This window comes from Schistocerca gregaria, chromosome X (genome assembly GCF_023897955.1).
Source record: "Schistocerca gregaria isolate iqSchGreg1 chromosome X, iqSchGreg1.2, whole genome shotgun sequence".
Classification (NCBI taxonomy): domain Eukaryota; kingdom Metazoa; phylum Arthropoda; class Insecta; order Orthoptera; family Acrididae; genus Schistocerca; species Schistocerca gregaria.
In genome coordinates this window covers 730,451,041-730,478,440 of record NC_064931.1, presented here as the reverse complement: position 1 = coordinate 730,478,440, position 27,400 = coordinate 730,451,041, and the positions used below count along the sequence as shown (strand labels likewise).

At 43.4% G+C, this 27,400-nt stretch overlaps 1 protein-coding gene across 1 annotated transcript in view; it reads right to left on the bottom strand.

Moving 5' to 3' along the window:
• Window positions 1-27,400, bottom strand: part of LOC126299195 (organic cation transporter protein-like) — a 352,718-nt gene that overhangs the window by 88,479 nt on the left and 236,839 nt on the right. Inside the window, exon 5 of the mRNA XM_049990976.1 lies at window positions 3,129-3,297. Within this exon, the coding sequence (XP_049846933.1) occupies window positions 3,129-3,297 (169 nt within the window). The remainder of the gene's footprint in view (window positions 1-3,128; window positions 3,298-27,400) is intronic.

Genomic DNA, 27,400 nt, shown 5'->3' with positions numbered 1-27,400 from the left:
ATGAAAGCCAATTATAGAGACAACCAGCTTCAAACATGGTGTTTATTTGTATAAATGACTGAAAAAATAAATTGAAGCTGTTGTAATACAATACAGTGAGCAAAAGGAAGATTGCTACTAGGGTCACTATCATCAGAAATTGATTATAATTAAGGAGGTGACTCAGCATACGTTCCCAACCTTCCAAACACTATTGACCTATAATACAGGCAGCTAGGACCCGATTCACCAACAGTGCTAACCGCACTATGTCACATGACCAATAACTTTGCGTAGAGTCTGCATTTTCTGCTTTGTTCCATGGCTGACTTTGAGCAGGAATACAAACCACTTTTTGCAGAAATCTGTATGAAAATCAATGTTAAAGGTTGTGATAATGTCAAGGAAAAGTTAAAATGTGGGAAATGTAACATGGAATTGTTAATGATGGCAAAACATTATATTGATAGAATAGGACTTCTGTAGTGACAAAAAATCAAAATGACACTGGGGAAATGTGAAATTCGGGAACACAAAAATGGTCTACATCGAACAGTAGTAGTTCTATTGTACTTTCATGAGCTACTTTCACTTCTCATGACATCTCTTTATTTAGGGTGATGTACAAAGTGCTGGTTGCCAGGAGGTGTTAGGACTTCAGTCCTGCTCACTTGTGGTACAATATGGCAGAAGAACACATTTTGCTTGAAAGGCAGCAGGTTAGATCTGCCTCAAAAGCATTTTGAAAATCAAGAAATACCCTACTGTCTACATACAGCCTTAAGGGTCTTGTGACTGGAAAAGAAAAAAGAAATCTGAGTTTCAATCATTTCTTGCAAATTCCACTTTGATTCTTAAAAAATGTTATTGTAACTACAAATTTAAAAGGAACAAAACTGCCTTAACACACACTGCATAGGTCTGAAATTAATTGACAACAAGGGAAGAGTTACTGCTATGAATATTTCCCCTGTACTTCTTTTTTACCTGACACCACCTGTGCCATTTTTCACATGAAGTGGGTTTCTCTATTGTCTCAGGGAAAAACAATAAATTAATTTTTTGTGACAGTAGCCATGTTTGCACACAAAATTACTGGATATTATGTGTGCCTACTAAAAATGTAAACATCTTATTAGTTATGACTACTATAATAAAGTTAGAATTTTAACAGAACAAAATTCTGTTTAAAGAGAAATTGATCTGTTAACTCACCAACCAAGATCACAATAACATCATTTAATAGCAGATGACAATCTACCAGTATCAAATAATGTATATAGGTCTTATACAACTCAATAGTGTAGAAATATTAAGATAATGATAAGAGACAAAAGCTATTTGTAGTCCTTACTTTGTTAGAATAATTATTACCTAAAACATGTTCACATTTTCAAAACCAACATTTTCAAAACTACCCACTGATGATGGTACAAAGCTATTGAAACACGTTTGGGATTATATATAAGAACACTTTTTGCAGTACAACTGGAGATCACATCTAGAAATAAATAATCAACATCTACTAGATGAAAGACAATTTGATTTGTATAGGTGATACTAAACACAGTAAGTAACCTGCTGGCTCAAATACTCTTCATACACTGGGAAACTTTAGTTCACTTTGGGTTCTGCAATCACTTGTTTAAATTTTATACATTTTTACACACATTACTATAGAAAGGAGACCTTCTCATGAAATTTTCTTCAGTAAATAAATTTCACAAGACATAGTGAAATATTTCAAATTTTTCAGTACCATCATTCATCTTAATATGTGATGTTAAAAGGTTAGTATCTGGTGTCCAGTCATGTGCAGGTGCTTACAAAACACGAAATTTTAACAGTGTACCTTGTTGTAGTAGTAGTAGTAGTAGTAGTAGTAATTTATTGAAAGAAGTGAAGACTAAAACTTCTGTTACACTGTGAGGAGGAAACCTATAAAATGATACTCATTCACTCACTCACTCCCACTTCATTCACATTAACCCACACAATCACTCTCTCACACAGGCCTTAATAGAATGGAGGAGGGTGAAAGGTGCTATATGTGTGATTACACCAGAAGTATTACCATAGAACACCTAAAAAAGAAAGACACAGGGAAATGTGACTGGCTGACCATGTACAAAAACCTGGGTGAGCCAGTCAGCCTGTTGACACATTGAAGCCATCTCCCTAAAATTTGCAGAAACAAGTTGAACAGATCACAAAATAATTGTGTACCTTGCTGTTGTCTTCAAGTGATACCTGTAGTCTTTGTCTCTTCATTGCACTGTGCCTCCTGTATACTCTTACCATGCTCCACCCCTTCCCTCATGACCAGGACTCACACCATGGCAGGTGGATTGGTGTGTAGGATGCTATTACCGAGTACCAAATGCTTGGGACTGTGTTGTAAATGAAGCTACTGAAATATTAGTGCCCCAACAGCCTGATCAATAGAGACAGTGGCTTCCCTCTCAGTAAAGTGTGGGGCCCAGCACTCTGCCAAATGAAGCCACAACATCAGCCAAGAGTGACTTCCACCAGGTGGGGGTGAAGCAATAAGAGCTGGAGATTGTGTTCACCATTCTCCCCCCCCCCCCCCCCCCCCCCTCTACCCTCCTCCACACCACCCACTGATGTACACCAGGAGGTAGTGAGGGGAGGCCTGAAGGCCTTGGGAGTTATAAGAGTACACAGGAGGTGCAATGTAGAGGAGGCACTAAATCTACAGGTATCACATTAAGACGATAGCAAGGTACACTATTGAGATATCATGTTACACAAATGACTGCACCCAGCTCTACACCTAAGAGCAATACCATCTATCCATTTTAGTGTCAGTATGCTAACAATTTGGCAATAAATGCTTTGTTCCATTGAGAGAGAGAGAGAGAGAGAGAGAGAGAGAGAGAGAGAGAGAGAGAGAGAGAGAGAGAGAGAGAGAGAGAGAGAGAGAGAGAGAGACAGAGAGAGAGAGAGAGAAAGCTGTGCATGCCTCACAGTTTGGACAAAATAGAATTGAATCAAAAAATTGCAGACTAGTTAAAGCATAATGTAAATGTGAACATACATTAAGTCTAAAGTATTTTTAGTCACAAGTTATGTATTGATGCTAGCTTAGAGATTCTGTGCATTATGAAAAATTTATACTAGCAACTTACCACCAGTAAAAGAGTAGCACCACGGATGGTAAGGAAATCAGAAGTTGAAAATTGTGCCAATCTCTTGCAAAGTAGGCAAATCCAACCATTGACATATGCCCCAGACTAAATGGAATATGGCTTAAGGTTGACACAATCATTCGCCATTTTCCACCTAAAATTTCCATGCCTGTAACAAAGATTACATCTAAGGGATAGCTCACTTTTACATATACAAATTATTTTATTTTATTTTCTCATAAATACAGCTGTTGTGAATGTTGTAAACATGATATTTTTATAACTGTACACCATAATTATATTACATTTTGGACAAGATACTCAAATTCATTGATGCATTCTGGGATTGGGCTGAGGATCTCTCTTTACCATCATCATTTTCAAATGTAATGGAAACCATAATGAAAATTAGACTCATGGGATAACTGAAGTACAATTTTTGTGTGAAGAACAATTTGGGTTCAGGCCAAGTAAAAGCACACAACCAGCTATAGCTCATTTTACACATGTTCTAGAAGCACAACATAAAGGAGATCTTATTACAAGCATCTTCCTTGACTTTGTAAAAACCTTAAATACAGTAAATAAGTACAGTTAAATAAACTGGAAGCTCTAGGCATAAGAGCGATAGCAAATAAAGTAGTTTCATTCATATCTAAAAAAAACAGAGTGCAATGGGTAGAGATATTGACTCAGAATACAATAACTTTGGAGTCCTCCCAGGAAGCGTGCTTGGCTCAATGCTCTTCTTGATACATATCAATGATTTTCCCTAGAGTGTCAAACATGGTGAAAAAAAAATTGTCTACTGATGACAGTAACATTATAGCCAGTGAAACATCATTTAGGACAAAGCTGAAGAAACACTCATGCATATATACAGACGGATAGACAACAACAAATTAACACCAGATGTAAAAATATCCAACAATGTTAGTTTCCGCATAAGCAAAAGCCCCCAAAAATATTTATTTAAAAGTGAAATATGAGCTCATAGAATGTGAATCACAAACAAAATTTCTAGGGTTACACATTGACGCACAACTAAAATGGACTTGGCACGTTACTGCCCTTGGGAAACAAATAGCTTCAGCATACTTTGCACTGCGAATAATAAATTTAGTTTGTAGTAGCTCATGCACCAGAACAACATATTTTGCAAATGTTCCTTCTGTGATGAGTTATGGAATAATGTTCTGGGGAACAAATGAGAATTTTGCAAAAGTGATCTGTTGTGATAGTGCCACGACATTTAACAGTGCCGCCATGACAGTACGCACAAACGGCGATAGAGGCGCTCCGCAAATCGGCTGAGCGCGGTAGCGCCACCTAGCTACGAACGGCGCCGGCCGCATGTCACGGCACGGCAGTCAAATACGAGAGACTGAATTGTAATCATGTGATCAGCTATTGTTTCTAAGAGAGAGTGTAAATATCCACGCAATTATTGTGATTAAAGGTTATAACACTTTTTGGCGACGAGGTCGCGATATTTTCACTGCGTTGTGGATTTGCGTGTTCGTGACGGGGCAGACATGGAACAGCTTATGCAAGCGCTCATTGAACAACAAACACAGCTGACGGCTACTATTCAGGCTCAACAAATACAGCTGACGACAGCGATTCAGGCGTTGTCGACGTCGCTTACTCATCGTCTGTCTTCCTCTTCTCCGCCTCCATTCCCTCCATTGAGTATCTTGGTTTCCTCTTGTACCGTGAGGGTATACGCCCTCTCCGTCAGCACGTTGAGGCCATTAACGCTCTACCCCGGCCGTCTACGGTCAAAGAACTTCAGGCGTTTCTAGGCAAGATTGCTTATTATAACAAATTCATTCCATCCGCAGCGGCGGTAGCTTATCCTCTGCATCAGCTGTTACGCAAAAACGTCCCCTTCTGTTGGTCCGACGGGTGTGAGCAGGCTTTTGTCCGCCTGAAGGCTCATTTGCAGTCGGCGCCTTGTCTTGCCACATTCCGTCCGGGTCAGCACTTGGTTCTGGCGACTGACGCGTCACGGTATGGCCTAGGGGCTGTTCTCGCCCATCGGTATGAGGATGGGTCGGAACGACCCATCGCCTATGCTTCCAAGACCCTCAACGAGGCGCAACGGCGTTACTCTCAAATCGAAAAGGAGGCACTCGCTATCATTTATGCTCTAAAAAAGTTCAGCGTTTTTTTGTATGGTTCTAAGTTTCACCTCATCACCGACCACAAACCGCTGGTCTCTCTGTTCAGCCCCTCGGCGTCACTTCCGGATAAGGCAGCTCACCGCCTGCAACGTTGGGCCTTATACTTGTCTCGTTTTCATTATGAGATTCACTATAGCCCCACGGCCCAGCACGCCAATGCTGATGCATTGTCGCGATTGCTGATGGGCCCCGGCCCTGTTTTCGATCGTGATGAACTCCTCTGTTTCCACATTGATGAGGAAGAACGTCGTGCGGTCGAGGGCTTTCCACTTACAGGTTCGCAGGTCGCGTCAGCTACTGCGTGGGACCCGGTCCTGCATCGGGTGATCGGTTTCGTTCAACGAGGTTGGCCGGACAGGACCAAGGGCTGGGCATCGGATCCCCTTTGCAACTACCATGCCTTGCGCCTTCGTCTGTCTGTTCGTGATGGTGTTGTTCTTCTGGCCACGGATGGCGCATCTCCACGGGTCGTAGTGCCAGCTTCTCTTCGCAAAGATGTTCTCAAACTGTTGCACGGAGGCCATTGGGGTATTTCTCGGAGTAAGTCTCTGGCCTGCAGGCACGTTTATTGGCCCGGTATTGATTCGGACATCGCCCATATGGTTGCTGCATGTGGCCAGTGTGCTCAACAACTGGCGGCACCTCATACAATGCCCTCTCCGTGGCCTGATCCAGCTCAGCCATGGGAACGGGTGCACGCCGACTTTGCTGGCCCCTTCCTCGGTACTTATTGGCTACTGTTGATTGACGCCTTCTCGAAGTTTCCGTTTGTTGTTAGATGTCCGTCGCCCACCACTGCGGCGACGACACTGGCTTTGTCGAAAATCTTTGCGCTAGAAGGTCTTCCATCCACGATCGTCACGGACAATGGCCCTCAGTTCTCTTCGCAGGCCTTCCGTGATTTTTGTACTGGACAAGGGATTCATCATGTTACCGCACCTCCCTTCCATCCACAATCGAATGGGGAGGTCGAGCGCCTTGTCCGCACTTTCAAATGCCAGATGAAAAAATTCCTTAGTGATTTTTCCACAGATGACGCCCTGCTGCAATTTCTGAGTTCTTATCGCTTCACGCCTCTGGGTGATCGCAGCCCTGCTGGCCGCCAACCGCGCACTCTACTGCACCTGCTTCACCCTGTCAGGCCTTATACTGTGTCCCCTAGTGCGGGAAAATACTCGGTGGGCGCCGACGTGTGGGCACGAGGGTATGGATCTCGCCCTAAATGGGTTCCAGGGGTGGTCAAGGCTCTTCGCGGCCGCCGGCTTTGTGAAATCCGTGCGGGCGACGGCACGGTTGTTCGACATTACGACCAGATGCGCCTACGAGTGGTGGCCACGCCGGTGCCACCGCCCCATCCTTTGCCTCCACCAGCCCGAGATGCCAGTCCTGTCGCTGCTGCCGATCTACCGTCCATGTTGATGCAGTCGCCATCGCTGCCGCTTCCGAGTACTCCGGAACCGGCCCCAGTCGCGACGCCGCCTTCTCAGGAACCAATCTCGCTGGAGCACACTCCCAGGTCAGTGACACCTATGGATGCTGCTCCGGAGTTTTCACCCATCATCTCATCCAGGAGGCATGTTCCACGCACGAGCTTCCGTCCTGGACATTTTCGACCATACTCTCGTGTCTCTGCGCGGGATCTCCTCGGGGCCTCACAAGAGGCCATGGATGTCTCTGCGCTGTCCATGTCTCTAAGGAAGTGAGTGTTTATTTTTTTCAAGGGGGGAAAAGTGTTGTGATAGTGCCACGACATTTAACAGTGCCGCCACGACAGTACGCACAAACGGCGATAGAGGCGCTCCGCAAATCGGCTGAGCGCGGGAGCGCCACCTAGCTACGAACGGCGCCGGCCGCATGTCACGGCACGGCAGTCGAATACGAGAGACTGAGTTGTAATCATGTGATCAGCTATTGTTTCTAAGAGAGAGTGTGAATATCCACGCAATTATTGTGATTAAAGGTTATAACATGATCCACATAAAAAAAAGACATTGATCAGTACCGAATGAATATGTATCTACATGAACATGGAACCAGATTCAGTCACCACTTACATCTCAATAGAAAAAAACAAAACACTAACCCCAGAAAGGAATTAAATTATGCAATAAACTACCACAAGAGAAGAAAGACAAAACTGAAATACATGCCTTCAGGAATACCCTAAAAATTATTTTTATACTGTAATGTATTACCTAAAATGATGTGTAAATTTTGTTGACAATTACAATGATTAATTACTGCAATTAAGAGGCATTTTATAATATGTTCAATAGAATAGTGAAATACAATGTCCAAATGTCTAATTCAGTAAGACAAGAAATGTATGTATCTATTTATGTGTCTAATTGTGTACATTTATGCACCTCTGTGTCTATATTCTGTGTATTCGTGTGTTCAGAAAATCCATACAATTTAAATTGTCTACAGATGGATAAATAAATAAATAAATATGCCTTCATAAATTGCTCCAGTCCGTAACTACTGCATCAACACAAGAGTCTTTGTTTCCACTGGTGTTCCTGCACTAACAGTTAGCAGTGGTGCTCTTGCCTTCTGTTATACAACTGGTCAATGTTTGGCCTATGTCCTTTGTCTTCTTGTATAATCATGCCCAAATATACTTGGCAAATTCTCCATGTCTTGTTATTAACCTCTCTAGGATGTTGTTTGCTTTGTATTTTACAACTCACGATCACGTCAGCATCACCACTGTAGGATTGTGTTTGCATTGTATTTTATGATCCTACACTGAATGATTCAAGAGTAGTTTGGACATCAGACATTTATTGCACATTATTTACACTTTATAGCCAGTCACAAAATACAGAGTTCCATCATGAGTGAAACAAGCCAAACTAAATACCTTTCCTGAGGAATGACCGTGGACCAGTTCTTCAAGGAAATATCTCTGGTGTTTGGAAACAGCTGTTTGTATCACTAACATTTTCAGCTGGTATGGAGAATAGATGAGTAAATTCATCTTTGACTTTGGTTTTGTTGTGCTTTAGGGTGCAAAAAACAACTAGGGACATGTGCGCCCAAGCCAAAACTATAGAACATGAGGACAGAGGGGAGTTAAAAAGCAACTATACGACAGTCCCAACTGACATAATAGAGGACAGCTAAAAACAGGCACATGGAAAAAGAGCTTCAAAAGACACCATACAGAAACGGAGGTCTAAAACAACAAATTAAATGGCCTTCACCATATTGCTTCAGTGGACAAAAAGTACAACGCAGTCAACAGCCCATGCGTCTTAGGTTAAAACGGCTGATAAATCAAATGGCAAACCCAAAATGGAACGTAAGTGGTTAAAAAAATGGTGTTCCATCAAAAACTGGCGGACAGTTAAAACTTGGGTGCAATGTGTACAAAGTGGTGGGGTAGCACCACTTAGCAAATGATGATGGCTAACAAGGCAGTGCCCAATACAAAGCCGAGTTAAAATAATCTCCTCCCCACAGGAGGGCCAAGAGGTGGTCATCCAAGCTGTTGGGAGAGGCTTAATAAGCTGGAGCTTATTCTCATGAAGGGAAGACCATTGGCAATGGCAATGGGACACCACCTCCTGACAGACAGCAACACAGATATCATCAAAGTGAATGTAGGTACTCGTGGGCTGAGGTATGAGGACTGCAGCCTTGGCAGCAGCGTCAGCAGCCTCGTTTCCTGGCAGATAAACATGACCAGGAGCCCACAGAAATATAACACTGGCTCCACCAAGAGTGAGCAAGTGACAGTTTTCCTGGGCCTGCTGCATTGGGGGATGGGCAGTGTACAGTGGACATAGACTTTGAAGGGCACTGAGTGAGTCTGAGCAGAGGAGACAATTGAAAAGGCTGTGCCGCCGGATGTATTCCCTGGCCTGATACAAGGAGAAGAGCTTGGATGTAAATACTGAGGAGTGTGCCGCAAGCTGATATCAAAAGACACGGGTGCCAATGACGAAGGCACACCCAACCCCATGGTCATTCTCAGAGCCATTAATGTATACAAAGGTACTATCGTGAAGTTCCATGCAAAGGTCGTGAAACTGAAGGCGATAGACTGAGGCTGGAGTAATGTCCTTAGGAAGCAAATGAAGGCCCAGGATAGCATGGGCTGCTTCACAGATCTAAGGTGGTGAAGGGTTCACACCCACTGGGAAAGTTGCAGATAGGGTCAAGTGGAGCTGCCGTAGCAAGTGCTGAAAGCAGGAGGTAGCACAGAAGAGGGACGAGACCCATACTGACAATCAAAGGAATCATCCAAGATGGAGGCATGGGAGGGGTGGCCACGCATGGCAGACAAATGGCATGCATACCTGCTGAGGAGAAAGTCACGGTGGTAGGACAGTGGTAGTTCAGCAGCTTCAGCACACATACACTCAACTGGGATGGTGTGAAAGGTGCTCGTGGCCAAACGGATGCCATGATGGTGGATAGTGTTGAGACAGTGTAAGAGGGATGGGCGTGTAGAAGCGTAAACAAAGCACCCATAGTCGAGTTTCAAACAGAGAAAGGACCAGTACAAATGGAGGAGGGTGGTTCGATCAGCACCTCCCTGCCGCCGTTGGATAAGTAGCTGCAGCAGCAAGTCGTATAACCCTAGCTTACTTATTTGTTAGATAGTTTAATTAATTTCTTTGCGTGTTTTTGGGTACTTGCATTGTTTAATTCATATGTTTCGGGCGTATTATAGTATTTGACAGTTGTAGCATCGCGCTTTAGTGTTTACTTCGTAGATTCTTATTTAAAATGCGTGTGAGTTTCGTATAGGAGGTGCAATTTCGAGTTTTAGTTACTGTAATCGTAAATTCAGCAGATTGTAGCGCAGTCGTTAGGCATTTGTACAGGTTAGTTGATACATTCTTTGCGTGTTTCGCTTGCGTTATCTAGGTACGGACTCGTGTTTTGGTTCAACATCGATTAGAATTGACAGGGACTGCGATTGCTGTGTTCGGATGAGGGCTGACTTGGCATCCCTTCGCTCACAGCTGCAATCGGCGCTGACTTCGGTCGCGCAGCTTGAGGCTGTTGCCAATGGGCACCACTGTGGGGAGCCGGACTTTGGTATCACGAGGATGTCAACCTCGTCCCGTCTGTCCCCAGATCGGTCTGCCGCTGTGGTTGCCCCGGTTGCTGCCCGCAGTGGGGCTGAGCCCTCGCCTGTGGTTGATTGGGAGGTCGTTCCAAGGCGTGGCAGGCAGCGAAAGGCGTCCCCGGAGGCTGATCAGAATGCCTCCCCGGTGCGTCTGACAAACTAGTTTCAGGCACTGTCTCTGGCTGAGCCAGATGCAGCTGCCTGCTCTGTTTCAGAGGATGATTCTCAGCCTTCAAGGTCCGGGCAATCGCAGAGGGTGGGCTTACTGGTAGTTGGGAGCTCCAACGTTAGGCGCGTAATGGGGCCCCTTAGGGATACGGCGGCTAAGGAGGGGAAGAAATCCAGTGTGCACTCCGTGTGCATTCCGGGAGGAGTCATTCCTGATGTGGAAAGGGTCCTTCCGGATGCCATGAAGAGCACAGGGTGCAGCCAGCTGCAGGTGGTGGCACATGTCGGCACTAATGACGTGTGTCGCTTTGGATCTGAGGAAATTCTCTCTGGATTCCAGCGGCTATCTGATTTGGTGAAGGCTGCCGGTCTTGCTTACGAGATGAAGGCAGAGCTCACCATCTGCAGCATCGTTGACAGAACCGACTGCGGACCTTTGGTGCAGAGCCGGGTGGAGGGTCTGAATCAGAGGCTCAGACGGTTTTGCTACCGTATTGGCTGCAGATTCCTTGACTTGCGCCATAGGGTGGTGGGGTTTCGGGTTCCCCTGAATAGGTCAGGAGTTCACTACACTCAGCTGGCGGCTACACGGGTAGCGGAGGCTGTGTGGCGTGGACTGGGCGGTTTTTTAGGTTAGAAGGCCTCGGGAAAGTGCGGGATGGGCTGCAATGTCAAAGGGTGCTTGGCAATTACAGGACGTGCTTGGATCAAGGAACAGTCGGAATTATAGTTGTAAATTGTTGTAGTTGCGCTGGAAAAGTCCCTGAGCTTCAAGCGCTAATAGAAAGCACAGAAGCTGATATCGTTATAGGTACAGAAAGCTGGCTAAAGCCTGAAATAAGTTCTGCAGAAATTTTTACGAAGTCTCAGACGGTGTTCAGGAAAGATAGATTAGGCAGAATTGGTGGTGGAGTGTTTGTGTCTGTCGGTAGTGGTTTATCTTGTAGTGAAGTCGAAGTAGATACTCCGTGCGAATTGGTATGGGTGGAGGTTATACTTAACAGCCGAATTAAGTTAATAATTGGCTCCTTCTACCGACCCCCAGACTCCGATGATACAGTTGCGGAACAGTTCAGAGAAAGTTTGAGTCTCGTATCAAATAAATACCCCACTCATACGGTTATAGTTGGTGGGGACTTCAACTTACCCTCGGTATGTTGGCAAAAATACTTGTTCAAAACCGGTGGTAGGCAGAAAACGTCTTCCGAGATTGTCCTAAATGCTTTCTCCGAAAATTATTTCGAGCAGTTAGTCCACGAACCCACGCGAATTGTAAATGGTTGCGAAAACACACTTGACCTCTTAGCCACAAACAATCCAGAGCTGATAGAGAGCATCATGACTGATACAGGGATTAGTGATCACAAGGTCATTGTAGCTAGGCTCAATACCATTCCTTCCAAATCCATCAGAAACAAACGCAAAATAATTTTATTTAAAAAAGCGGATAAAGTGCCACTAGAAGCCTTCCTAAAAGACAATTTCCATTCCTTCCGAACTGACTATGCGAATGTAGACGAGATATGGCTCAAATTCAAAGATATAGTAGCAACAGCAATTGAGATATTCATACCTCATAAATTGGTAAGAGATGGAACGGATCCCCCGTGGTACACAAAAAAGGTCCGAACGCTGTTGCAGAGGCAACGGAAAAAGCATGCGAAGTTCAGAAGAACGCGAAATCCCGAAGATGGGCTAAAATTTACAGACGCGCGAAATTTGGCACGTACTTCGATGCGAGATGCCTTTAATAGGTTCCACAACGAAACATTGTCTCGAAATTTGGTAGAAAATCCGAAGAAATTCTGGTCGTATGTAAAGTACACAAGCGGCAAGACGCAGTCAATACCTTCGCTGCGCAGTGCCGATGGTACTGTTATCGACGACTGTGCCGCTAAAGCGGAGTTATTGAATGCAGTTTTCCGAAATTCCTTCACCAGGGAAGACGAATGAAATATTCCAGAATTTGAAACACGAACATCTGCTAGCATGAGTCACTTAGAAGTAGATACCTTAGGGGTTGCGAAGCAACTCAGATCGCTTGATACGGGCAAGTCTACAGGTCCAGATTGTATACCGATTAGGTTCCTTTCAGATTACGCTGATACTATAGCTCCCTACTTAGCACTCATATACAACCGCTCGCTCACCGATAGATCTGTACCTACAGATTGGAAAATTGCGCAGGTCGCACCAGTGTTCAAGAAGGGTAGTAGGAGTAATCCATTTAACTACAGACCTATATCATTGACGTCGGTTTGCAGTAGGGTTTTGGAGCATATACTGTATTCAAACATTATGAATCACCTCGAAGGGAACGATCTATTAACACGTAATCAGCATGGCTTCAGAAAACATCGCTCTTGTGCAACGCAGCTAGCTCTATATTCGCACGAAGTAATGGGCGCTATCGACAGGGGATCTCAAGTTGATTCCGTATTTCTAGATTTCCGGAAAGCTTTTGACACCGTTCCTCATAAGCGACTTCTAATCAAGCTGCGGAGCTATGGGGTATCGTCTCAGTTGTGCGACTGGATTCGTGATTTCCTGTCAGGAAGGTCGCAGTTCGTAGTAATAGACGGCACATCATCGAGTAAAGCTGAAGTGATATCAGGTGTTCCCCAGGGAAGCGTCCTGGGACCTCTACTGTTCCTGATCTATATAAATGACCTGGGTGACAATTTGAGCAGTTCTCTTAGACTGTTCGCAGATGATGCTGTAATTTACCGTCTAGTAAGGTCATCCGAAGACCAGTATCAGTTGCAAAGCGATTTAGAAAAGATTGCTGTATGGTGTGTCAGGTGGCAGTTGACGCTAAATAACGAAAAGTGTGACATGATCCACATGAGTTCCAAAAGAAATCCGTTGGAATTCGATTACTCGATAAATAGTACAATTCTCAAGGCTGTCAATTCAACTAAGTAACTGGGTGTTAAAATTACGAACAACTTAAGTTGGAAGGACCACATAGATAATATTGTCGGGAAGGCGAGCCAAAGGTTGCGTTTCATTGGCAGGACACTTAGAAGATGCATCAAGTCCACTAAAGGGACAGCTTACACTACACTCGTTCGTCCTCTGTTAGAATATTGCTGCGCGGTGTGGGATCCTTACCAGGTGGGATTGACGGAGGACATCGAAAGGGTGCAAAAAAGGGCAGCTCGTTTTGTATTATCGCGTTATAGGGGAGAGAGTGTGGCAGATATGATACACGAGTTGGGATGGAAGTCATTACAGCATAGACGTTTTTCGTCGCGGCGAGACCTTTTTACGAAATTTCAGTCACCAACTTTCTCTTCCGAATGCGAAAATATTTTGTTGAGCCCAACCTACATAGGTAGGAATGATCATCAAAATAAAATAAGAGAAATCAGAGCTCGAACAGAAAAGTTTAGGTGTTCGTTTTTCCCGCTCGCTGTTCGGGCGTGGAATAGTAGAGAGATAGTATGATTGTGGTTCGATGAACCCTCTGCCAAGCACTTAAATGTGAATTGCAGAGTAGTCATGTAGATGTAGATGTAGAAGTAGCATTGAGGACACGTAGGACCTTGAGGGATTGCGTACAGCGAGCTGCCAGATAAGATACATGGGAGGATGAAGAGTGTTTCCTATCGACCATAAGCCCCAGGAATTTCATAGTTTCAATGAACGGAAGGACAACAGGCCCAAGATGTAGAGATGGTGGGAGAAACCATTTGGGCCGGCCAGAGTGGCCGTGCGGTTCTAGGTGCTACAGTCTGGAATCGCGTGACCGCTATGGTCGCAGGTTCCAATCCTGTCTCGGGCATGGATATGTGTGATGTCCTTAGGTTAGTTAGGTTTAAGTAGTTCTAAGTTCTAGGGGACTGATGACTTCTGCAGTTAAGTCCTATAGTGCTCCGAGCAGAGATTTTTTTTTTTTCCACCAGATATTCATAAAGATAGTTTTGCCAGTGGAAAAGCAAAAGCCATAGTCGATGACCCAAGAATAAAGACGATCAAGACAGTGCTGAAGATGCTGCTCAGTGAGGCAGGTTCCTGGAGAGGTGCAATAGATGGCAAAATCTTCAACAAAAAGAGAACTGGACGTGCCCAGCGGGATACAGGCCATTACAGAGTTACTGGCGATAGCAAAGAGGATGACGCTCAATACAGAACCTTGAAGCAAACCGTTTTGCTGGATAAAGGTGTCCGACAAGGCAAAACTCACATGAACCTTGAAAACTGGGTCATGTAAAAATGTCCAAAGGAAACAGGGCAGGCGCCCACAGAAGCCCCACATATAAAGACTACTGAGGATACCAGTTCTCCAGAAGGTTTCATAGGCCTTCTCCAAAACGAAAAACACGGCCACAGTCTGGGATTAATGCAGAAAACCTTTCATGACATGGGTGGACAAAGTAACAAAATGGTCAACTGCAGAACGCAGCACTCCAAGTCCACACTGTTCATTCATTAGTAAATTGTGAGACTCAATCTGCCACACCAGCTGGGCATAAATCATATGTTCCATCACCTTGCAAAAGCAGCTGGTAAGAGAGAGGGGGCGGTAGCTAGAAGGAAGGTTTTAGTCCTTACCAGGCTTACGTGTGGGTATGACAGTGACTTCAAATCAGTGTCCGGGAAATGTGCCCTCTGCGCACATGCGGTTGTATGTGTTAAGCAGAAAGTGCTTTCCCGCAAGAGAAAGGTGCTGCAACATCTGAATGGGACAGTGTCTGGCCCTGGGGTGGAGGATCGGGATGAAATGCGAGCATGATCTAGCTCCCTCATGGTAAAATCGGCATTGTAAGCATTCACGATTCGGAGAAGAGAGGGATATCGCCTGAGCCGCCTCTGCTCTTTTGCGACGGAGCAAGGCAGGGTGATAGTGGGAAGAGCTCGAAACTTCCGCAGAATGGTGGCCCATGGAATTAGAGATAGCAATAGGGTCCGTGATGACATCGTGAGCTACTGTCAGGCCGGAAATTGGGGAATGGATCTTGGTTCCAGAGAGCTGTCGGAGGTTGGCCCACATGAGAGAGGGAGGTGTGGAACTGTTAAAAGAACTAGTGAATAACATCCAACTAGCTCTTTTGCTATCCTGAAGAACATGATGATACTTTGCATGCATCTGTTTATGATGAATGCAGTTTGCCATCAAAGGGTGACGGTTAAAAATGCGGAGAGCACGTCTCCGTGCGCAAATTACGTTGTGGTATGCCTCAGTCCACCAAGGGACTGGGACACAATGTGGTAAAGAGGAAGTGCAGGGAATGTAACATTCTGCAGCAGTAAGGATAACAGTTGTGAGATATTCTACCTACTCATCACAATTGAGAAAATCTTGTTCTTCAAAGGTCGCCAGGGAGGAGTAAAGCTGCCAGTCAGCCATAGGAAGCTGCCATTTAGGCGTGCACACAGATGGGGTAGGAGTCAGCAAATGGATAGCACACGGGAAACGGTCGCTCGAGTAGGTGTCAGAAAGAACAGACCACTCAAGATGAGAGGCAAGCTCAGCAGTGCACAAGGGGAGGTCCAAATGTGATTAGGTGTGCAAGGAGTCTGAGGGGAAAGTGGGTGCTCCATGTTAAGACAGAAGAAGTTAAGTTGGTTAAGAAGTTCAGCCAAGAGGGCACCTCTCTGATAGGTCCTGGAAGAACCCCAAAGTGGATAGTGCGCATTGAAGTCACCGAGTAGCAAAAGTGGGGATGGTAGGTGCCCAATAAGTTGAAACAAGTCTCACATGGTGACAGCGAATGATGGAGGGACATATATGGTACAGAGGGAAAAAGTCAGGTGGGCAAGGAAAAGGTGAACTGCTACAGATTGAAGATCGATAGTCAGGGAGATACGTTGGTTATGAATGTTGTCCCATATGAGTAGCAACATGCCCCCATGAGATGGAATGCCGACCTCAGGGGCATTGTCAAAATGAATTGGTAAGAAATGTGTAAGCTCAAAGCAGTCGTGAGGGCACAATTTCGTTTCTTGAAGGCAGAGTACAACGGGATGCTGCAATGCTAAAAGCAGACATAAATCATCTTTGTGGGACCGAAGGCCACAAACATTCCATTGGAGGAGAGTCATGATGAGGAAGAGATGTAGAGGTGCCACCTCAGCAGTTGCCGAGTGACAGCTGTGGAAGTGGCGCTACTACAGGGCACAGAAACAGGAGGATCCTGCCCCATAGGGTCCACAGAAGCATCAGCTTGCTTGTGTGGTCGGTCTGTGGTGTCCCATGCTGAAAAATGGTTGTTGGTGCGCACCGGCGACATGGAAGCTGGCCGGGCTAAGGTGTCAAATGGTGATACCATCAAAGAGGAGCTTAGAGGTGGCGAAAGTGGACTTCTTCGAGCCTTTCCGATTAAAGAAAGACTCAAGTGTTGTTTGGCTGGAGGCATTGAGGAAGTCTTCACAGGACTACTCCTCCTGTCCTTTCCGGCCTACCTCAGAGGTGATTTGGGGGTAGTATGTCAGTGTGGCAATGCCCTATAGATACCAGATGGGAGAACACAGAGTTTGCGACTAGCCAGTAACTTGTGAGTGACTGGATGAGGCTCCTTTTCCTTTCCCTGGATCTCTTGAACAGTCCGCTCATCTAGATACACTGGACAAACCCAAGAGGAGGCAGGATTGCCGCCATTGCGGTTGATACAGTGGAGAAGAGGAGGTGGACAATCGCCCACATGCACATCCCTACCCCTTGTGACAAATTTGGCTGGGTGTCGACAAGACGTTCTAGTGTGGTTGAAACAATGACACTGGTAGCGGTGCATCGGTTTCGGAATGTACAGCTGGACAGTGATAATTTCATAGCCTGCTTTGGACAGAAGCACCACTCTATCAAAAGTGAGAAAGGGAGTGTGGGTGGGCACTAAGGAGGAAGCTACGTTTTTCACTACAAGATGGATGGCAATGACACCATGTTAAGAGAGGTAAGACTGGATTTCAGCCTTGGTTAGACCATCGAGCAGCCTGGTGTAAATTACACCACGGGAAGAATTCAAAGTTCTATGGACCTCAAATATAACAGGATAACCATGGAGAAGTGAGGCAGCAAGCAGTTGTGCTTGAGGATCAGAAGTGGTCTCCACAATGAAAGTGCCATTCCGTAAACGAGAGAAGGATTTCACATTGCCAGCAATTGCATCTACACCTTTCTGAATAATAAACGGATTTACTGTGGCAAAGGACTGACCGTCTTCAGTACGTGAGACCACAAGGAACCATGGTGCAGCGGAAATGATCTTTGAATCATTAGCCTCATTATGTTTACGTTTTGTAAATGTTGAGTGCGAAGATAATTGACTCATTATGAGGAAATCCCCCATAATTCCCAGTATCTCTGATGGCATGCTCCTTCCAACTGAGGGCCCCCTTCACAAGGGGGAGCACCCACCTTAGGGGATTATTTACACCTCAGGTCACCCCTACCGAACACATGACAGAGGGACCAATTGGCAATTTGGGAAGGTTACAGCTCAGGCAATCACCCCTCCCTGCATCTGGCCTGTACTAAGGGGTACATGCGAACCCTACCTGTCAACCTTGGGCTGGGAATTACATGTTACTCAGTCTCCTGTCATGCATCAGACATGTGGGCCAGCCTTCAGGAGCACAAAGGGAGAAGAAGAAGAAAGAGGATCCTCAAATGCTGAATCGGAGGAACGAGAGGAGAAGGGAAACAAAGAAAGGAAAAGGGAGCAAAAAACAAAAGTGAGACTGTTTGTATGCCAGCAACACAATGCAGAACATTCCCAATAATACCCCAGACATGTTCGTGAAGGGGGGGGGGGGGGCAATAGTAAGAGGATAGATATGCAGCACAGAAGGGAAAGACTGCTGCAAAAGCTGGAGCCTCGTGGTAGCCAAGCATAAACCCACCAAAGAGTGGCAAGCCCCTGGGGGGTAAATTCATCTTTGATCAGCATAACTTATTCCATGCAAGCTGACGTGCTTAATTAGTCACTGCATAAATGCTACAACAGTGGCAATCAGTCTCGTAGAAGAGATGGGAGTATGTTTCTGATGTTGTTAGTTAGTTAGTTTAATGTTCCATGGATCTTTATATAATCAGTTGCAATGGTGTCGAAGAAGTGATTTTTTACATTCAAGTTACATATTTATATGTAAATATAGCTACATGTTTATCATCTACAATTGTTTTACAATTGTTAGTTAATGATTCCTCCCCTCACATCTTTCACGTCAAAAAATTAGAAATTATTCTATGGAAAAGGAGGAGTTGTAAAAACGAAACTTTTTATCTCTTTTTTCAAATTTAACTTTACTGTCTGTCTATCATTTTATACGTGATAAAAAGTTTTAGTAGCAGCAATGTGCACACTTTATTGTGATAAAGATATATCTAATGTGGCATAATGACTGTTTTTTCTTCTTCTGGTATTGTAATTATGTATGTAGTTGTTCCTTTTGAACTGCAAAGGGTTATTCATAACTAACTTCGTGAGAGAATAAGTATACTGTGAAGCTGAAGTCAAAATGCCCAACTCCTTAAACAGATGTCTACAAGAAGATAGTGAGTGAGCACCACATATTATTCCTACAGCAGATTTTTGAGCAACAAAGACTTAATTTCTTAAATTTTGGTTCACTCAGAACATTATTCCATATGATGTCATGGGTGAAAATATACAAAATATGTCAACTTACTGATTTCTCTTTCCCCAAGATTTGCAATGATTCTAAGTCCAAATGATGTTAAACTAAGTTGTTATAGAAGGTCCAGTTTAGATTCTCATCAATATGGACCCCTAAAGAATTTGACGTTTCCATTCCAATTACTGTTTCCTCACCATGTTACATGAACCTCCGCTGCTTACATTGGTTGAATTATTAAAAATAACTTTTTGAACCTTCTTTGTGAGGCATGACATCATCCATTGCTTGCTGTACCATCAACTCCATAAAACCTCAGTTAATGTAGGAGAATATTGTGATTAAGAATGTCAGTTGCCTTCCATCACAGAAAATATGAACTGGTGCTATTTTGTCATTGAGTGATTGGAAACTTTGGTAACTGAATATGTAAACGGCATTCTCAGTTAAGTAAATATTCCGACATCAAAACTGTTACTTACTGAGGATATTATTGTTGCTCAGGTGGGATACTATTCTGGAATACATGACCACCTCAAAAATTTTGGAAAATCGTACCAATAGTGAACAAGGTCAGCAGTTACTGACATCTCTCCTATCAACTTCTTATAGAGAGGTTTAACACTGGTATATTTAAATCTCTCTGGAAAAATGCTCCCACATAGTGATGCATTACATATTTTCGGAAAGATTGTGCTTATTGTATGGGAAGAAGTCCTTGTGCTCTGTTGGAAGCCAAATCAAATCCATATGAGCTTTTATTTTTGAGATAATATATAATTTTCTTCATTTGAGAAGGTGAAGTTGGTGTGACATCCATATGATTGAATTTTATGTGAGTTGCTTGTTCAACATACACTTTAATTTTTCTCTTTAATCATTCATAGACCTTCCATTAAAATTAATGGTGATGTTATCCAGTTCTGTAGCTTCTTGTCCTTTCTCTCATTTTACAACATTCAATACGGCCTTAAGTCTGTTGTCAGAATTACTGATTTCCAGCTTTATGTTCATGTCCTTTGATTTTTTTGATAGCTTTAGAAATGGTTACTGCCAAGATATACAATTTCCTTTTTTTAGAACATACTTTAATCTCTGTAATGAGCTGTGATTTTTTACATGGCTGTTTACTGTCCTTTCTGATAAGCTAATGCAGAAAGCTATAGACATTACACAGAAAATACACATGCATCTTGATGGCTTGAGTTACTATAAGCAACAGATTGTTTAGACAGAAGCTTAGTAAATGGAAACGCTATGAGTGATATTTAGAAAGTCTGAACAGTTAGGAAGACGTTTAGAGTAATTTATTTCACGAAAAGAATTGAAGTTCATGTCTAAACTGGGAAAGTTGAGGCACCTAACTTCTTAATGTCATATTGAAGGAGAGTGACGTACCACCAGGTATCTAGGGGTTTTATTCAAAAACTGTTCCATTAACATAAGATGATTCCAGAGCCCCCATTATTTCTTCTGGTCATGCTCCATTAACTTGGCTTAACATTTAAAGATGAAACAAATAAAAAACAAAGCTGTTTACTATTTTTTTCTGTAGAGACTTATATATGACTGGAAAAGACCATGACAGATCTAAGTTTTGGCTAAGTAATCAATAGTAAACACAGAACAACAGGACATGTATGAGAGCTATCCCCTCTGCAACAAGGTATATGCACCACATGCAGCTAAAATGGAGGAGGGGTCCACATTTAAATTTGCTGCCTGTCTCATGGTTCACTGCTATAAATCATAATTTGTAGTATATACTGGTTTGAGCTTTCTACTTCAGTCACATGAGAAGCTCAGTTTTGAAAATCCTATCAATTTTACAAAAGGCAATCCAGACCACTTTCACTTTATAGTTTATTTCTTTTACAGTCTACTCAATTGTTGTATTCAACTTCCCTAAACATACAACCTCATAACTGGCTCAGTGGCTTCATTGTTAGTATTTACTACTTTCTTTTTGATGTTTTAATCACACACAATTTTACTCTTGTTATAACTGATTTTCAGACTACATTTTCAATGTCCTCTATTGCATTCTTCATTGGACTTCATGGTGCAACATCATGCCAATTATATCTGTACAGTGAAAGAAAAACCAACACATTTAAGTGGGCTAAGTATAGCTGCCACAATCATTCACACTATGTGATTCTGTGTATGTCACTATCACAATTCGTAAGTGTTGCCACAGTTCTATAGATGACTTATTTTGTTTCATGCTTCAGTTCCGTCAGCAGCCTTTCACACTTTGCACCTGAAAACTGGTAACATTGGTGCCAGCTGTCAGGGCCTACCTTTCACTGTAGTAAGTTATAGATGCCCATAACTGCTGTAGTGCTATGCATGTTCTCTCCAGCACTACAATATTAAATTTTTTTGTATGTGCTACAGACTGAGAACAGTGAATGAATGCAAGAGTAAGGCCACTGGCATCAGCCACGCAATTCAGTAGCATCCGCAAACAACGAACATTTAATATACAACATGTGGCTCTCAGTCTGCCACTGGATTATGTTTTGTGCATCCCATACCATTTCCTTGAGGCAGCTGCTCTACATAGTTGATCCAGCAGCAAGTCCTACTGTTCTCTTCCACATTTTTTCTGTCTGTATGTGAAGGCTTATCTCAGGAACTGTTGTAAGGATTTTGATATGATTTTCACTAATAAACTGATTTATGAGGAAGGTTTGTGTACGGCATATAATTCATTAACTCTATGCCAGACAAGTCATCTGGATATAGTTACTTAGTGCTATGTGTGTTAAATCTGGGTGGGTCACTAATGTACCTCAACCTGTAGGCAACCCTATGGTGTATGGATTTATGTACTTCTTTTACCACTGGAACTGTCCCCTTCTCTGTTCAATTCCCAAATGTCTGTAGACAAACTTCTACATATACCCAAAATTCTCCAATTTTCTCGTCATGGTCATTTCACAAGATCTATGTGGGAGGAAGTATTAGATTTCTCTCTTCCTCTTGAAATGGGTGTTTTTGCAGTTTCAACAGTAAATACTGCCTTTGTCAGAAAAGTTTATGGATAGTATTTTTTTTTTAATTTCTGGGTTTGGAATACTAACAAGGAACAAATGTTTTTATGTTGCCTGGTATTTGTGCATCCTTGAAATAACCTTGGCCATATTTCTGCACAAACTCGCCAGGTGACAGGGCTGTGCTTACACTGTCTGGGTTCTTGGCACATTAGTTACTTTGACACAATGGATGCTGATTGTAAGCAAAGAGCAAACATTAAGTTCTGCATTAAGTTAGAGAAAACCTCTAGTTATACACGAACAATGATTAAGCAAGCATACACAGGTGAGGTATTTGTTAGAAGTCATGTTTTCTAGTGGCACAAAATGTTTCGTGAAGGCAGAGATTCAGTGCAAGATGATCCCTGAAACGGTCACTCGACTACAGCACATACCGGTACAAATGTGGAGTATGTAAGGCAGCTATTGCAAGAAGACTGTCATGTAACTATGTGTGATGTATCAGAAGAACTTAAATTGACTCATAATGTGTGTCATAGGATTTTACACAAAGATCTCAGGAAACTGAAATTTAGTGCAAAACTCTGTACCTCATACACCAACAGACTGACAGAAAGAGGAAACATGAATTTCTGCTGAGCTACTGACAGAACCATATGTGATCCCACATTTCTGTACGAGATTATTGCTGGGAATGAAAGATGGTGCCACTGAATGATCCTCACACAACGTGCCAAAGTGCTGAATGGCAGAGTGTTGGATTACTCACCTCTAAAAACATCAACCAACAACCGTTGTTCTTGAAGACACTGTTAATCACATCCTTTGATAGTGAAGGGTTATTTTACCATGTCTATGTTCTTCCAGGTCAAACAGTGAACCAAACTCTTCACATTTAAGTCTTGAAACATTTGCGACAAGCAATTCTACATTGCCACTTGGATTTGTGGCATTTTCAGGACTGGTTCTCACTGGATGACAATGCAAGACCCCATACTGCTGCATCTGTTACCAAATATCTAGCCAGACACCCTGTTAGTGCCATCCCATATCCACCATATTTGCCATACCTTTTACCTTGTGAAAAGGCATCCAAAAGGAAAGCTTCATCAAGATGTCGCAGACATCCAACAGGCTGTGACAAAAGAGCTTCGAAGCACCAAAATTGAAACTTTCCCTTCTTGGTTCCAAGACCTCCAGAAATGTTCAAATGGTTCAAATGGCTCTGAGCACTATGGGACTCAGCTGCTGTGGTCATTAGTCCCCTAGAACTTAAAACTACTTAAGCCTAACTAACCTAAGGACATCACACACGTCCATGCCCGAGGCAGGATTTGAACCTGTGACTGGAGCAGTCGCACGGTTCTGGACTGCGCGCCTAGAACTGCGAGACCACTGCGGCCGGCTCCAGAAATGTGTTCCACTGTGTGTAGTTAGCCAAGTAGACTACTTTGATAGGAGCTAGGAACATTACTTGGCATGTACAATTTTCTGCTTTAAAAAACCTGTTCTACAACTTTTCTAAAAAAGTGAATCTCTGTGATAACACCTTTCTTGTAACATCAGTTTGGAGTTTGTTGAGCACTCCTGTAACCCTCTGCACTATATAAGTGCTTCCGTAACAAAGCTTGTTCTTCATTGTATCTTCTCTAGCTCTTCTATGAATCCAATCTCGTAAGTGATCGAGACCTATGAGCAGTACTAAATCTGTTTTGAAGTGTTCTGTAAGCCACTTCTTTAGTGGGTGAATTAGATTGTCTTAAGAGTCTTCCAATGGATTTCGGCCTGGCGTCAGCTTTCCCTATAGTCTGTTTTATGTGCTCATTCCACTTTAGGTCGCTCTAGATGGTTAGTCCTACTCCTATTACAATTGTTACTGTATCCAGCGATCATCACCAAGAGAGTAATCCAAGAGTAATAAGTCTCTTCGACAATTTATTTGGAATATATTATGCTCATGTACCTCCAAGGGCAATTACCAGTCCTTGCACCAATCACGTATCCTCCACAAGATTCCCTGCATCTCGCTAAAGTCTTCTGATGTTCAATCATGTAAGCTGTTCCTCCTTTTAGTTAAGCTAACTCATGTATTCTGGGGGTCTGAATTTGAATAGCCAATTGGACTTGATGGTTATGACAGCATGGAGGGCGAATTTACTTCTAAGGCACACGTGCCGGTTTGAGAAAGTTCTTAACCGTGTTTCTGCTGACATGTGACCTATTGACAGTTCTCATAATCGTAATTATCACTAATAAGACCAGGTTAAATAAAGTTCACATTGATCTGACTGCAGTAAGTTTATTGCACTTTAATCACAAGCAATATAACCCGTAAGGCCGGGTTCACACACGCAACAGAAGTATTGCCACAGCTAGTGGCGCGGTCTAAGGCGCTGCAGTCATGGACTGTGCGGCTGATCCTGGCGGAGGTTTGAGTCCTCCCTCGGGCATGGGTGTGTGTGTTTGTCCTAAGGATGCTTTAGGTTGAGTAGTATGCAAGCTTAGGGTCTGATGATGTTAGCAGTTAAGTCCCATAAGATTTCACACATATTTGAACAGCTAGTGGCATGTTGCAGTTGCATGTGTGAATCGCCAGTTTTCAGCGGCCCAACGACTCAACTTTCGTCGCGACAGCTCAATCTGGTTGTATTTTGTTACGCAACTTTTTTCGACCACTGCTACCTGATGGCTGTATTTCGAAACACGAGCATTCTGTCGCTGTTTTCGTGGAACAATTGCTGCTGTACTCCATTCGATTTCAGTGTGTTTCCATTTTATTACTGAAAAAAGTCAAGACAGTGGCCGGCAGGTACCTTTTAGCTGCTTCTGGAACGACAAGAACAGCATATGTTTAATTGGCGCTTGTGCACACGCAAAATATTTGCAAACCAATGATGTAGTCCTGTCATATAAGCTTGAACGCTTTTTGGACGAACTAGAAAAGTGAATCGTGTAAACTTCGTGATTTGTGAGACCAAGCACAGTACAAATTGTGGATTATATGCGGGAAATAGCACCCGAATGTGATGTGGCAGATCTCAAAAATTATTCGAAATACTTACTTAAAGGAATACCATACCAGTTCTAAAACGAGTGCCAGCATTCATCGCCAATGAACATTAGTCAGCATGAGTGCATGGAAGTAATCTTGAACACGAAGTAATCTTGAATACGATGGCATCCGAACAGTTTAAGAACTTACCCGATTCGGAAATGCTTCCACCCTTGGCCCAATAGCCTATTACCATGATCCTTTCAAAGTCATACAAATCCCTCCGTTTCCGCGTTACGACAGTGACTATGAATGGCCTGTCTGCAGATGATATTTTCATGACAGCTATTGGTTATTTGGCCATAGCAGACAGAATTTTCGTCTTCTCAGTGTATTTCTTTTATGAAGTGTCACCTGATTTATCCCTACGAGAAATCCATTTTCGGATCCAACATTTCGGTTTCGTCCTCCTTATATTTAACTCTTTGTCACACTGGAACATATGCTTTGCATCGATTTTGCCATAGGTCGTCCATAATTTAAAATCATGCCGTGTTTATCTAAATAGTTTGTTTCACAAATTAGCCTGATGCCTTTTATTCCCGGTCTCGTACTGTGTGCACACTTACGATCTTCTTCTTAAGAAGGCTCAGGCGGAATTCCAAATATTCCCCAGTATCTCACTTAACACTGAATGATATGTCACCAATTAATCTTTCCACAAAAGTAATTCACATTTACCCATGATCGTGCAAGTGCGAGCACCCTGCAGGTTTGCTCAGGCTCAACTGTATACTTATACGCCAAACCGAAACGTGGGTGCTAGGTCAAACACTTCTAGTACAGTTGTGCTTCCCCATCAGCGACACTAAATCGCTGGATCTGAGTTTCGTTAGGCTGCGGTCACGTTGGCACCGATCTCGGTGGCTTCCGCCAACTACAGACATGGGCCGAAGACTTCCCATCTTTTCAAATCAGTACGCCATTGCGTGTGCGGTCACAATGCAGCCGATTTCATCGCCCGAATGTACAGACTTCGGACGACAAAAGGAGAAAGTCAAATCAGTTTGTTTTCTTCGGTCGTATTGACCGAAACAACACGAAACATGGACAGTAAGAAACTGATACGTTTGTTCAAAGAAGGAGTTTGTGGCATCCTGAGGATGTAAAATATAATCGGGACATAGTTCCGAAGCCATGGAATGAAATTGCAGGGTTATTGCAAACCACAAGTAGGCAAAATCTGTATCGGAAATTTTAGGCGTAAATTATAACCTCAAAAAACTTGTTCCAGTGAAAAGGACGGTACATCTTACTCTCACAGGTACTATAGTTTATCTTTTTTGGATTGAGGTAGATGCACATTAACTGTCTACGAGTTGTTATTACTGCTTATTGGCGTTTTTATCCGATTAGGATGGTGATTCTGTTACACGGAGTGGTGACGGCGTCACTGTAAACTCAGCCTTTGGGTAAGTTTATGCTTCTGCCTCGCTGCTGGCACTTCGCATTTCGCTGTTAGCCGGTAGCGTTGCTGCATTGCTCGTCGGGAGTAATTACGCTGCAGCTGTTCATATAACTAGCAGCGTGAAACACGGCATTGCTAGAGTGACCTTGAGGTAGCCTAACACTGCTGAAGCGCCTCAGGACATACAGCGATGGTCGCAGCGCGAAACACACATCTCTTCATCGCCTGATAACGATCGTAGCCAGCAGCGGTGGTGCAGGTTAATTAAATAGAGCGGTAAGATGTAGTGGGTTTGATTCATCATCGTCGGGCCATGCCAGTGAGCAAGGAGTTGGGAGCATAGAAGCAGCCTAGCGTAGACTCACTCTGTCCAGGACAGGGTCGATATCTGTACCCTTACAACCTGCCTACAGGCAGTAGCATCGTCTGCTAACAGTCTTACCCTCACGGAGATTCCAAAGCTATCTGTTTGATCATTTACATATTTTGTAAGAAGTGACCGCTGTGTATCACTCGAAATTACTTTTTCATCTCTAGATTTCGCCCCGTTAAGAACGCGTTGAGTGCTATCTGGTAGGAAGAACTGAATCAAGTCACAAATTTGCTCCAACTTCTTTAGCTGATCTCTGACTTTTAACGGAATCAGCAGTTATCTCCAAGATCTTTCCTGATATATCTAATGACGTGTGTTACGTTGATGTCATAGTTCGAAAAGCTGCGTGATTATATGATGCTGGCTGCAAACAAACTTCCACAGATCTGCAAGCCTACCACTGATTGCTAAGCGGCA